The sequence below is a fragment of the Curcuma longa genome, unplaced genomic scaffold (assembly GCF_044706935.1).
Source record: "Curcuma longa cultivar G26 ecotype Majalengka, Jawa Barat unplaced genomic scaffold, ITB_CL_G26_1.1 utg509_np1212_2302976_RagTag, whole genome shotgun sequence".
Lineage (NCBI taxonomy): Eukaryota > Viridiplantae > Streptophyta > Magnoliopsida > Zingiberales > Zingiberaceae > Curcuma > Curcuma longa.
In genome coordinates, this window is record NW_027435603.1 from 36,339 (window position 1) to 51,420 (window position 15,082).

The window sequence follows — 15,082 nt, forward strand, 5'->3', positions numbered from 1 at the left end:
TCGACAGTAGTCAGAAGCCTTGGAATCATCATGAACAATCAAGAAGGCGGAGCATAAGAAATCTGAATTTAATTCAGAATGCCATACTCTTAATTCATAACTTGATAGCATGATGTCATAGAAGTTCGTTATTTGAGTTTTTAGCATCAGTATGCACGCTAACATCTTGCATTGACCCAGAAGCATTTGTACTAACAGTTGCACTAATACCAACAACAACGGGATCTGCTCAAGGTACATATGTAAAAGTCGATGAGTAGTAGCTTGAGACAACTTTAGAGGTAGGGCAGAAACCAAACTCAAAGTTGGAGAAAGCGTTCACGGTCTCTAGTAAGTAGTGGCTTGAGTTGGATTTGACAAAAATGGTGCTTAACATGCCTTCAAACTCTATTTCAGAATTTTTTGTCATTGTTTGAAAGAAAAAATGGAAAAAAATATAAAAACTTTGAGTTAGTGTTTCCGCCCTGCCTCTAAGCTATCTCAAGCTACTGTTGGTCGACTTTTACATATGTACCTTGAACAGGTCCTCATTATTAATAAGACAAGATCCTCAGCAACCTGAAAGAATATAAACGATGCACTTGTTTTACTGTGTAAACTGTTACATAAAAGGTCGATTTGCATCATACTGCATTATGTATAATCATAATCATGCATGGAGGAGCGCCGGTAGAAAATGAAGAAATCATATATTATGGATGAAGTAAAACACACTGACCAATACAAATGTCATATCTAGTTGGAGAAAAGCTTACCAAAATATCTAAAGTTGTATTCAACTCCGTGAAAGCCAAAAATGACAATTGCACAAAAGATTATCGCTTCAATTCTTGCATGGATAGTTTTTCATACAACATGCACCCTCCTGAAGACTCGGATGGCAGCCCGGCAGAATAGGAAATATCATGAAATATTCCCAACAAGTCATACATAGAACAGGAAGGAAGTTGTAGTTCATGCTGTTAACAATGAATGTGAAAAAAGAAAAAGGATCATCCTAGTCAAAGTTGTTTTTCTCAACATTAAGTTAAATGGTTGCGAGTTTCTTTAACTGATGAAAACTAAAGTTTTGATATCTTGGAAAACAAATTTCCAATTGTTAAATACAGAGCAGCACCCATGTGTTATTCATCTTGTGATTTCTATTTCAATCCAATTTCCACATCTCATCAAGGTATAAGCATGGATCATTCATTTAGATTTAAGCAGGTAACTACAAGAATCCCAATGCCGAACACCAGTGAACCATTTCACACAGAAATTGAATATTTTAGAAACAACCATGGTTGATTACTGAAGTGGGATGAATAGAAGTTTAGTACTATATTGGAAAGATGAATTCAATATTTCTTGTGGGGATTTAACAACCCCTGATCCGATTCTATGTGGAGAACTACCACACTATAGCTTCCTCGATCTTCTGCTAGCTTATCACTCCGACCTAGCAAGAACATAGGATTATGACGCCAAGAATTATCTAAAGAAGACTATTCCCGAGCCGTAATCATCTAATTGACACCTTCTAAACATAGAAATTAAAGTAGACGAGGGAGGAAGAGAAGAGCGCAATCAGTCCTCACCAGTCGGAAACAGGGTCAGCACCTTCTTCTCGCCACTGCTTCCCCTTCCGGAAGTCTCTAAATCATCGGAAAAGTTGGCGGCCGGTGAGGCATTATGCTGCAACAAACCCATTCCCGACGCTGGTCCTATCATCTGATGTATCCCTGACGGTGACACCGCCGCTCGGTTCAAGAACCCGTGGTCAAATACTCCGCTACCAGTGGGAGATCCGAATTGCCCCAAATGCCTCTGGTGGTATTGTTGCTGCTGCATAGCGGCGGTGATCTGTTGGTGGTGCTGCAGCGCAGCCACCGGCACGTACGGCAGGAACGGCTCGGGCGCCCCTGGCGCTGCGACTGGTCCTCCGCGGCTGAGGAAATGGTGGGGCACCGGGGCGCTTGCGAACAACTGGTCGGTGGCCGCGTCGGCGGCGGAGATCGGACCGCCAGCGCCGCTGCCGGCTCCTCCGGAAGCGTTGAGGCCCTGCATGCGCCTGAGGTAGAGGCGGTACTTCTGGAGGTGGCTCGCCACGTTCTCTCGGGTGAGGCCGTCGACGCTCATGAGCTGCATTATGGTCTTGGGAACCGCGTTCTTGATCCCGAGGTGCGCGACGGCATCGACGAACCGCTTGTGCAGCTGCGGCGTCCAGACGAGGCGGGGCCTCTTGAGCGTCCGCGCGGGCTCATCTCCAGCTCCGCCTCCTCCGCCGCTGCCAGAGGCGGAGTTGAGATCGGAGGACTCAAACTCCGGCGGAGGCGGTAGCGGCGGGGGGTGGTTGGGGGAGGCGGAAGTGAGCGCGGGACCGGCGCGGTGGAGGTGGTGGTGGTGGGGGGAGACGGCTGGGCTGGGGTTGCCGGCCGGGATGGGGATATCGAAGGCTACGGCAAGGCCCGGCGTGATGAGGCTCTGCGAGAGCGGCATGAGCTCCTCCGGCGACGGCAGCTGCTCCTCCCACCTCGCGAACCAGTCGCCCTCCTCCTCCTCCCTCATCCTCCCCTCGTCGTCTCGATCTGGACTCACAAAATTGGAGGGAAAAGCCACCGGAAAGGAGACGCTGAGGGTTCCGAGGTGGATCTCTCTCTTTTGTTTTGTTCTTCGCCGATGGAGATGCTCTGGCCGCTCTCTCTCTCTCTCTACTCGACGCCACTTTCCTCTTTGATTTCCTCTTCTGGCACAGAATTAAAAAACCAAACAAAAAAAAAAGTCGAGGAGATTGTTTTAATTTCTCGTTTGTTACAATTCACTAATTAATCGTACTAACACGTTACTTATTTCGTGATCTGACACACCTCCCAATCATACCATGCGGGTGGCGAGGTAACTAGAACGGGGACCCCTCTAGACGTGGTCGTCTCGTGTGTCGTGAATCAGACTTCGTTGTCCTTCTCCTGGCCGCAAGATCAATGATGTACGGTGGACGATGATGGTGTCAATGAGGTGATGGTTTGGTCCTGATGTTTCGTGTCTTTTTGGCCGCTGCTATTTTCTTTTTTATTCCTTTTGTCGTCTTCACGTGTCAATTTCTCACCGTCTCTCTTCTCCCCTCGCAGAATCCGAAATAGTGATAACGAAAAATAAATAACGCTGTGATATTTCCACGCCTTTTTTTTTTTTCTTGTTTGATTTGTTTAGCAATAAGAGAACAGATGGTGGCTGGAATCTAGTTAGACAACGCGGGATTAGCTGTGGCACATGAAACACGCTCATCCGAGCTTCATTAAAAAATAGCTCATATCTAATCTGCCTTTGTTAAATTACGGGTGATCCTACACCTATGATTTGGTTTACAATTTATTAATGTATTTTAAATCTAAATAAAAAATTTATAGGAACTACATTATGCATTTATTTTTTGCTTAATTTTTTTTATTGAGAATAGAGGCTTCGATTAAAAATGGTTTTATCTATTCATTTTTTTGGTAAATAATCCAATATTCAACTGAAGATGCTCCACAGAAAGATCCAATGTATCATTGCTCACTAGATTGTTCAGTGAGTAGGAGTTTGATCATGACAAACTCAAGGAGTTGGTCATCCAACTCTGTACTATACTATATGCATCTCACATGAGGTCGAGGAGGTCACTATGCATGATGGCCTCCATGTAGTGTTCTTTCAACAAAATTGAAACATTGTAGGGAAGGGAGTTTGTAAATAAGGTCTTCCATAATTACAACTAAAGGACCTAGCTAATCAAAAACACACCTTGTCCTCATCCCCCAAAAAACTATATTGTTTTTGTCCTATCAAAACTCGTCACAAAGTTGTTAGTTTGAAGTTTGGAAATTGATGGCCCTACAACAAACTACTCTTGTCCCAAGGAGGCATATCCATGAAAGCATTGTGATCATGAATGTGATAATACTTCTCTCTTTTAACATAATGATAGAAAAGAAAGGATTGATATACGCTCACTCAAAAAACAGGGTTTTATTTGCATAATCTTCTCCTTGGAAAGTTTCTCTACCCCCATCATCCAGTTGATCATGAGATGCATTGAATCCTTGTCTTTCCAAATGTTATGGAATATAATGGCAAGGAAACTAATGCATTCAAACATCCAGGCAAGTTAGTTAGATAGGGCTATTTATTATCATCATTAATATTTGTTCTCTATTTTAAAGGACTCACTAAGTCAGGTTCATATTGCATGTCAAGTTTGTAAGTGCAGAACTCTTGATATACAATGGCAAAGCAATGGTTGAAGCAAGGTGGATCAAAGTTGACAGAAAAGAAAGGTCTAACTAGTGATGGTAACTAGACATTTGATGAAATAGAAATTTCATAATATTGGTAGATTCAAAAATCTAAGATGAGGAAAATCCAGAGGCAAGACCTCTTGGTAGATGAGAAGTTTAATTTCGATAGATTAAAGTAGATATACTAGTCAAGTGAAGAAGATCCAGAGGCAAGGCTTCTTGGCAGATGATAAATCTTGATAAGTAAAGGTCGACTAATTGCCTAGCAAATGACAAAGAATCGAGTGAGGCCTCTTAGCAAAACAGAAGTATGATAGGTTAAGGATGGTCGAATACCTGACATATAAGAAATGTTAGTGGTAAACTCTTGACATGTGAGTTGTGAGAAACTATAAACAATATGTATATTGGGTGCGAGTAATTTTCTTATTTAGATGATGATTTTGATTGAGAAACATGTGTTTTAGGGTCATGTGGCAGATGAATCCAACTAACCATTGAATGAAAATTGAAAATTTGCAACAAATCAAAGTTAACTAAATGACAATTCATTTCACTAAAACCTAATCAATTGACCAATCAATCGATTAGTGAGTTGAATGATAGTTATAAATTTGAATTATTATACTGTTAATTAAGACATTACCTAGAGAAGCTGATGGTTATCACAAGGAGTCAACTAATGATGTTCAACCAATTGACTAATGAGACAATCCTCGAATGATTGAGTCACAAACAAATATGGACTAATCAAGTCAAGTGATGAGGCTCAAACAATCAATTGATGACACAATTACTAGAAGAAGTGGTCTCAATCCAAGGGAATGATCACGTATCAATTTGGGTCGGTAGACTAATAACATAGAAAAGTCAACTGATGACACACACAATCATCAAAAGAATTAGCAAAAATCCAAGTCAATCTGTCGTGATTCAAATTAATAAAACAGCCACAAACCAGTCGATCACGTCGAAGGTCGTTGATCTAAAAGAATCGATTGATTGAAAAGCAATTGATCAGTCAATTAAAGGAATGTTAGTGACTACTGATAATAGAATTTATCCAACTAACATTATAAGCAAGGGCACTTTGAAACAATAACTATAACGACATATGGTGATCCTCAACTCTACAACAAGTCTTTCATCAGTTTATGAGTTTCAAATTTTTCATTATTACTATTATCTTTTGTCTTGTATTTTGATTTTTGAAATTAAAATTTTTACTTCTAAACTTTATATTCTACAATCGTATTACTGTACTTAATTTATATCTATGATAGTTTTTGTAATAAAATTTCTTCAAAAGGTTTTAAATAAAAGAGAAAATTAATAGTTTTTTGTTATTAAAAGTTTATAGACAGTGAAGTAGGATTCTGAAAATTATAAACCACATGAATTTTTTAACTTGTTACCATTGTTTTGTCTCATTTTATTATTTTCATTTCTGTCAATAACATTTCTTTTCTATAGATCCTTAGTAAGAATAACTTATTAAAAATTATTTAATTTCTCTTTCCTTACTTCTGTTGTACTAATAGTTAAATATGATTTTCATTTTTACCGTGCATATTATTTTTTTTTTTAAATAAATTGTTCTTTATTACATTATTCACCTTTAATTTCTCATAGAATATGAACCATGATTCCAATCAGAGGTTACATAACATGGCTGTCTTTCAATTGGCTTGCAATATCAATGTCAATGGCACATACATAGAATTGCAGAAATTTTATACATGGCAATGCCAGTGGCACATGGAGAAATTTCACGTAATCCAAAAAGAACTGCATCGTTAATTACGCCGGAGAATCATTAGGGATAGGATTGTTTTTCAAATATTTAAGAATCGAATCTCAATTTCAATAAATTAAGATATCAGACTAGGCATGCATTAAATAATATATTATAGCATTGTTGGAAGAAGATGACAGAGTACACCAGCAGGATGCCCTTTGGGTGAAAGGCTTAAAGACAAAGTACGTACAAGCAGCGAGACAACTCTAGCATGAGGCTTTAAAGTCACAACGACAGACTCCTAATTGTGGCAGTAAATCTACAAGACATGGAATCTTGTAGCCGACAATAAGGATACATAGAGGAACGAAAATGGACAATGAATTCAATTTTGACAATATATATAATTAATTAGCTGAGCACAACATGCATGCGTGCAACTTGTTGACTTCACATTAACCTACCTCACTAGTTAGTTTCAACGGCGTAAACGGTGAAGATCGTTGAAGCCATCACATCACATCACATGAACAATGGGATATTGATGAAACACTCGATCGTCACACGAACAACTTACGTACATTAGATGGTGGTGAATTAGGTGACGAAGGAGATGATATATATATGCGAGATTAAATGCTTTAAGTTATGGCTTACCTTGTGGTTTTAATTAATATTGTATATGTTCGACTTCCTAAGAATTTGTAGGATGCATATGAAATATATATAATTTGGGGTAGCTAAGGTGACATGTTTAATACCTTAGATCGAGCTATATAAAAATTAGAGAAGGTTGAGACTATTGAGGCAGGGAGAGCAGCTTTGGAGCATTATTTGGCACAACCAAATTGGTAGCTTAGTAGCTCAAGATTCATGGAGATAAAAAAAAAAGATATTACACTAGATGATCGAGTACTGCAAGATAAGGAGTATCTAGGAGTAACAAGGACAATAGTTGGAGGAGATGAATTATGTAGGTGGAACGTGAAGCATGACCCAGGGAGAAGTTGAAGACTCAGAAGACAGATGCATCTAAGGAAATCATTTTAAGGTAAAGCCAAACTATGATGGTAAAACTCTATAGTAAGTTGTGAGATTTGACAGATGTATATGCAGGGCATGAGGGTATAACTCAATTTATGTTAGATTAGATCATTATCCTATTCAAGATTGATCAAGTTTGTGTTAATTCGAATTAAATTTTGATGGTTGATCAATTTGTTTAATGTGAGATTGAAAACTCAAATAGGTCAAATTGATTGGATAAGTGATAATCCAAGTAGACACCTAAGTTGGGTTGATGAGACACCTAGTAATTTTAAGTTTAATAGAAATTTTTAAAAAAATATAAAGTCTTCGTCCAAGTGAGGCATGGAGGACCGAACACTTATCAATAAAAGAGTCCAAATAGATCAAAGAGAACTGAATATTTGGCAATAGAGAAGTCCTAACATGTCTTTAAATAGATGCTAGACACAAGAAAGAAAGTCCAAACAAGTCAAGGAAGACCAGATGTTTGACAATGATGAAGTCCTAACAGATCAAGATTGACCGGATGCTTGACAACGATAAAATTTCAATAAATCAAGATTGATTGAATGTTAGACAAAGAAAATACAAATTAAGGCTGATCAGATGTTTGACAATGGTGAAGTCTTAACAAATCAAGATTAACTAGATGTTAGGTAGCGGTAAAATCCTAATACAAATTAAGATTGACTGCATGTTAGATTAAAAAAAAGTACAAATGAGTTATGATTTTTCGAGAGTGATCTATTGTAGATTACGAAACAGAGGATATGAAAGTTGCCAGAACACATAAACATTTTTGTTTGTGATTATAAGTGCTTGTCTTTGTGCTTATGATTATTCTACTGTCAATGTGTCTGTGACGTGACTAAAATTGTATCAAAAGAACATATTCAAGGGTATGAATGTTATTCACCCTTGTAAAAAGCAAGAATTAACCTTCGGAAAGCTACCCATAGTGGGCTTCTAACTAATGTCGAGATAGCTACCTCACAGGTTATCTGATGGATTAAACCATTGCTGTGGAGTGGAATGCAATACAAAGTACGATTATCTATGAGTCCGTGGATCCATTAGAGTGGTTGTGTTATGGATCATGATTGAATGCTTAGGTGGAGTATGACTTTCATCAACTAAGAGAGGACATATGAAAGTCAATTATCTGTGTCCAATAACATAAGTATATCTTGAATTTATCTTGATAACTAATGAAAAATTTGATAGGACATAATCAATTTTAAGAATTAAATATATGAATTATCAGAAAAAAATCTGATTGCCCTCAAAGGAGCTCTAACGTGGCACTGCTATCATATTCTGGGTGGAATCATGATAATTTTATTTTCCTTTCCAAACAAAAATAAAAGAAAAGAAACTAAAGAAAACGATACGTAGAAAACGAAAGAGGAATCTTTTCTTTCTTTTCCTCAGTGAGGAGAAGCCCAAGCCATGGTTGGTCACTGGTCAACTTCACCAAGTAGGTCGCTCTATCGACAAGGACTCCCTTGATTTCGATTCGATTGCTTCCTTCACGGCGCAAATAAAAATGTCAATCAATTTCACCTCAAAAAGAAAAGAAAAAAAAAACGCCACGACTTGTTTTATTCTACTTCTTCGAGCCAATTTAATCGGTTAAATCAAAACAAGAACTCAGTTCCGGTCCAATCAACCCGGTCTAATTTTGCCTGCTGAATTTCTCATGCTCGACGGCGAGGGGCAAAACGTACACTCGTTGAATGAGTCCTGGAGATTTGTCCACAAACATGGGGCCCCACATCGGAGATGCATCCATTATGAAAAGCCAATTGTTTATGCGTATCTATCTGTCTCGATTAGGTTGATATCTTGGCAGGTCATTTATTAAGGATATCTAACTGTCTCACGTATAAATCTTGTATTGATTGTGCAAAAGTCGTCATTAGAAAATGTAAGCATATCAACACTGTGCACAACACGTCTTTTTTTGGGCCTTTCATTGGGCTCGCGTACATTAATGGGCCGGGAGAGCCCATTAATTGGCTCAGTTTGGATTTTTTTTAAATTTAAAGTTTTCCAGCAAATTCATAAAAATAGAAAATATAATTCATGAGAAACCAAACTATATTAATAAAACTGAAAATAAATATATAAGAAATTTGCAATTTATAAAAAAATATTCAAAAAATGTGCAATTGGATATGCGACATATATACAATTCACATGAACTATATATGAAAATTATGTTAAACTATGAAATATAGATAAAATAACAAAATATTATATGTCATATTTCAATTAAATAAAGCCACCCTTATTGACAAAACGAAATTGATAAATAATTCTTTCCACTAAATATCAATATCTACAATGAAAAATGAACATTAAAAATTATTTATCATATCGGTTTAGAAAAAAATATCAAAAGAGAGACTAGGAAAATACCAACCGTCGAGTGAGTGTGTGTTGCGAAGGTTGAAGAAGGGACAATAGAGGATCAGAGATAGAGAAGATGTAAGCATAACCTCGTCATGAGATGAGATGATATGGAAAGGTGTAATAAAGATTTTATCATAAAATTGTGAGAAAAAAAGATATACTAGAATAGAAAGAATCAAGCATTTATCAGGGAAAAAAGAATAAGGGAATGTTTGATTGGGGGTTGGGGGGTCTCTCTCTCTCTCTTTCTCACACACACACACACTCCTTTGCTGGTGAGAAAAGGGAGTTCTGCTGCAATTTCAAGGCAGTCATGGCTAGTGTTGAAGAAGAGCAACAGGGAAGCAATGGACTGCCTCACAGGGTTGCAGATCTGTGGCCGCAAGCAGTTGCAATGGGCTGCAGTGCGATGATGAGAACTGTGTTGTAGGACAGCCTTTGGCAATCAATGAGAAGCCATGAGCAGCTGTAGAAGGGAAAAGACAGAGCACAACAATGAGAGGCTATTTGCAGGAGTCACATTGAGGATGAGCCAAGGAATGGTGTGCCATTACTGTGGCGACTCCAACTATGGGATTTAGAAGAAAACCCTAGCCCAGGAGAGGATCCACTCTGATGCCTAACACAGAGAAAATACTATACTTTATTCAAGTAATTAAAGTTAACATTGTGCTCACGTTTATGACTCCAACACAACAGCTAATACCATGTGGGACTAAATCATAATGAGGAGTATTAACTTTGATAAATCTGACAAAAACAAACAATTTAGATTTGCACCATATACAAACAATAAAGCACACGTTGGAAAAATATATATAAAATAAGACTTGAAACTAAAATTCCATATGCTGAACAGCTAATGTGCATTACCTATAGGATTCTCTCTTTTCTTACAGAAGTTTAGAAACCAAGAGGCAAGAAGGGAAAAAGTTGGTAGTCTAAGATAAATAGTGTTGTAATCAATGGCTAACTTATTTTGTTTGCCTAACAAAACTGTCCGTGCTATAATTTTGAAGATAAATATTACCTGAACCTGTGAGGTAACAGGTTAATCTTAAAATTTATGAAACTGTTTCCATTTTTCATTTTCTAGATAAATAATTTTCTTCTTCTCCCTTTATCGTTAGTCATCAATATATAATTTTTGAGGCCCTATAACACCCACATCTTATTTTCCTATCCCACCTACATTTGCTATATATTATCGCAAACTAGGTATACCTCTGTCCTCTCTTCATTGGAGTTGATAAAACAGGCTAAACAGCACTTGTTGGCTAATTTCTTCTGTCATTTCTACTTCTAGCAACTTGTTTATAACATACACACTAATATAGATAATCAATAATGATGACTATCACCATGTTTCAAGTGTATTGTAGTGTGACCTACATGTTCTGCAGTTATGCTTCACTTCACTTTATTTCAGTTGAAAGATTTATAGATCCTTTGCATGATAAACTGATTTATATTTGGCTAGTTGTCTATACTTTGTTGATTATTCCGTTTTCCCTGTTGTTATAAAATAGCCGATTGTTTCTGTGTTTTCTTTCACAGTTAGTGAAACAAGCCATTAGCCATGGTGCCTCGTGTTCACGGTCTGGCTCTGAAAACAACAGTTGTTGCTTCTGCAAGTAAAAAATGTATAGCCAACTGTTTCTATCCTTGGGGCATATATGGTAGCAGTCATTTCCTTCTTTGGCCATAAGTGTAGCACAATCCTGGTCTATATCAGTTGCATAATTGTTTACCTAGTTATTTGTCCTAAATATATGCAATATCAGATTTTTGTGCTGGTTCCGGCACCAATTTGTTCTATACCATGCATCGCTGAAAGTTTAGGATTGTTCCTGAATTTCAAATTTCCATTGACTGACATGAGTGTAACCAAAGTAAATGTTTTATATGTGATTCTGTTGTGTCTTGTTTTACAATAATAGGAATGACAAAGGTAATAAAATTTTTTACTGAAAGGATAGTAAAAGACGGTATGTGGTTTCTATATCCATTGAATAGTTATTTCACGTACAGTACAGCTTAAATCTAAGTTCAAATTTTTTATTATATTGTTTTCAATCTATTTTCGTTTTAATATTTTATATATTTTTCAATGTAAAAAAATAGATGAAAAATCTTTTACAAACTTTTTATTATGAGTTTGCCTTGAGGTTTCCTTAGGGATGGGAAGGATCGGACCCAGCAATTTATTTGCACATCTATTTCAACTGAGGACCTATCAATAATTTCTCTTTTAGTAGAGTCGAACTTGTTAATTACTTTTATCATCAAATACTTCCTTTAAGTCAAACAAAAGAAAAATCCCATGAATGATAATAAAATTCACATTTTTTTATATAGTTATTACTAAGTTTATTCTAAACAATTCAAATTTATATATAGCTAAGAATTGACATGAAAACTTATATCACACAATAAAACTTTAAGTCCCTATTTTTTTTTAAAAAAAAATCATCCAAAAGATTATATTTCATAATAAAATTTAAAACTTTGAGTATTTGAATACGAATTCAGAACTGAATGCAGAACGTGACAACCGCGTGAAAATGAAACCATAATTGACCTAAAACGATTAATTAATTAACATTGAATTCGGTGGGACACAAGTCTTTAATGAGGCTGACCCCATTAACAACTGAGCTTCAAGATTGTCAACCCTTTTTACTTGTAAAGTTATAATGTAGTATGGATTAAATAATTAATAAAAATAACTTAAACTCCAAAATTTTATTTATTTTCAACTGATATCTATTTGCTTTTAGAGCATTTCGATTATCCTATTTTTAACAATTAATATATTTGTGAGTAAAGCCTAGAAGGAGTTATGCATGTAGACCTCTTCAAGAAGAGCACCATGAAAAAAAAGTGTTCTTTTTAACATCCATCTAAGAGATTGAGAGACTATTTCTGTCACGAACAAACGTACTGTGCACCATAGATACAAAATTTTCTTCATAATCAATGTCATATTCTTCTATGAACTCTTTCACATATATAAAAACATATTCTATATATATAGACTTTGATACTCCCATCTTATGTAGTTTTATTTTTTATTTTTTATATATTGGAAAATATCACTAGGGCCTAGGTGTCGAATCTCTCAATAGAGGTGAGTTTACTCGGCCTAGAACATTAATTTTCTTAACCTTTCATGTAAATATCCGATCGTAGCTCATATCCCTCCTGAACTCTCTTCTACTCATCTCCTTCAACATACCAGATACATGTAGAACGAGCGTGCATTAATTCACAGAATTAAATATATCACAATGCAATTCATATATAGAACGTAATTAATTCCGTGTGATGCTAATGCAATTAATTAATCTATAGAAATATATATAATTCATCAGAGAGAATCGACATACATAGAGAACGTACGTACGTGCTGCATCTCAATGTGCATGTACAAAGAAGATATATGTATGTTATACATGTACCACATCCAATTATATTGTAGATCTTCGATGATATATGCATGCATGTCCGATCCTAATAGAAATAGTCGGAAGGGTAGTGTTGGCGAAGCATATAGCTATCGTCGTCCAGTAGAATCTCCGACTCGGACTCTTTCAGAGTCAAAGCCGACGGCGGAGGCAGGAGAAGCTCCGGAGGCTGCAGAGGCGGAAGGTATTCGGCCGCCGCTGGCCATATCGTGACGCCGAAAGCGCTGCTACATCGACCGCCAAACCCTCCGACGTTGCTGATGGCCGGCTTCTCCGGCACGACGGCCTCGATGGTGGAGTCCTTCCCGGTGAGGCTTTGCACCACCGCCTTCAGCTCGTCCGCGTCCGTCTGCACGTGCCGCGTCTCGATGACCACCACTTTGGGCGGCGACGCGACCGCCGGCGCCGGCCTTGGATCCCCTCGTCGCCATGGTTCTGGCCTCTGGGAGGGAAACGGCCGGAGCGAGCTGAGCTCGATGTTATGCTATGCATGGGATGGGGAACGAATACATACTACTGCAGTCACCGGTGACATATAAGACTTGGCATCGTCCTTGGATCGGAGACTTCGTTGATGTGCTTAGATTCATGGAAAACAAGGTCAAAGTCAGAAAATTAAGAGATCGAATGTAAACAGAGGAATGGTCAATCTGTATCGTGCGCCATGGAATTAATGGTTGATTGTTGAGGGTGACTTGATGGTCGTTGGTGCCGTGCTCTGCTAGCTGGTGCTCTATCATCCTCTGTTCTGTGCTGTTCTATCCTCACAGATTTGTAATAAGTGCTGGCTGGCTGGCCACAGACCAGGAAACAAAAAAAGTACAGCCAGCAATAAAAAAGAATCAAGATATGTACGGATGCAAGTAATCTAACATTTGCAGTCGTCAAATTAATCATTTGGATTGTGATTTTTTTTAAATATAATTTATTTCCTTGTACATCACCTACTATTACACCTACTTTCCTAGCCAACAGGGGAGATAATATAAAGAATAAAGTGCAATAAAAACTAAAAGATTAAAAGAAATAGTTTTTTAATTCTTTATTTTAAGAGATACAGAGAGAGAAGGAAAATAAGCAATAAACAAGTCTGGAAGAGAGAAGCTAAGACCCTCTCCAACCACAAAACAAAACGTATTTTAGTGTATTTTCAACATCAATTTAATGTCATTTCAACATCAAATTTTTTTTCCAACTTCAACCAATACACACCATTTCCTATACTAAAAGACATATTTCTTAGAATATTCTATTTTTTCATCTTATATTTTATTATTCAACATACATATTAATTTGTTAAATATTTTTATTGTGATTATAATTATTATTAAAATTAAAATTGTATGCTAGGTATGTATTTTGTATTTATGCATTTTGAAATTTCAAATGTTTATTTGTGTGTTTGTTATGAAATTATCAATATTATAAATTTTAAAATATTTATAATCTTAGTAATATAACAAATATTTTAAATATTACTTATTTAATTAAGTTAATAACTAATATAAATTTATAATATATAAAATTTATAAATTAAATTAATTTATTCAAAGGGCTTCAAATGGGTACTTGCACCATTTTGGTGCAAGTGAGCAGTGCAGCACCAAGATAGTATTGCACTATTCACTTGCACCATTTTAATGCAAAATTAAGAGTATCCGTTGGAGAAGAATTGGTGCCCCTTTTACACCAAATTGGTGTAAAGGGGTATCGATTGGAGATGGTCTAAACCCCTACTACCGGGCATTATAAGATGTCCTACAAAGTGCCGGCCTACAAAGTGCATTTGGTTCAAAAGCTTAGCTTCAACTATTTTGTGTTGCTTCCCTAGCTCGCATGGTTCTTCAGTGACTACAGGAAGGCTTCGCTAATAAGACTACGTACAGAGCTACTGGTCGAAGGTAATTGATGTTGAGCTAAGAGCCGAGTGGCCGAGTGGTCGAAGTTTACGTTCAACGCAGTTTCCTTAAAACAGATTCGTCCCCTCCGGCGTTGCTTAGAGGTCACAACGGGCGTCTGTTTCTCAGGATACAACGACTGGACCGACAAAACAATCAAGCACAGATCGTTACCGACAAACCGATTACACCCAAAAGCTATCAGTAGGGGAAGCAAGGGATCCAGAATACTCTGCCTGTAGTCTCCCATTGCTTCCTCTTTTATAACCTCGCAAT

General features: G+C 37.1%; 1 protein-coding gene and 1 pseudogene across 1 annotated transcript; both read right to left on the bottom strand.

Moving 5' to 3' along the window:
- Positions 1-402: 402 nt before the first annotated feature.
- LOC141820632 (transcription factor MYBC1-like) lies at positions 403-2,753 on the bottom strand. The gene is made up of 2 exons (XM_074707986.1): positions 1,581-2,753; positions 403-558 (listed from the first exon to the last, which is right to left on the bottom strand). Exons 1-2 carry the CDS (start codon positions 2,548-2,550, stop codon positions 551-553), a joined length of 978 nt encoding a protein of 325 aa, XP_074564087.1. The 5' UTR covers positions 2,551-2,753; the 3' UTR covers positions 403-550.
- A 10,201-nt stretch (positions 2,754-12,954) lies between these two features.
- LOC141820536 (uncharacterized) lies at positions 12,955-13,339 on the bottom strand (annotated as a pseudogene).
- Between the last annotated feature and the right edge of the window lie 1,743 nt (positions 13,340-15,082).

Excerpts from the sequence above, each read along its gene's own strand:
- LOC141820632 (XM_074707986.1), bottom strand. The coding sequence starts at position 2,550 with ATGAGGGAGGAGGAGGAGGGCGACTGGTTCGCGAGGTGGGAGGAGCAG.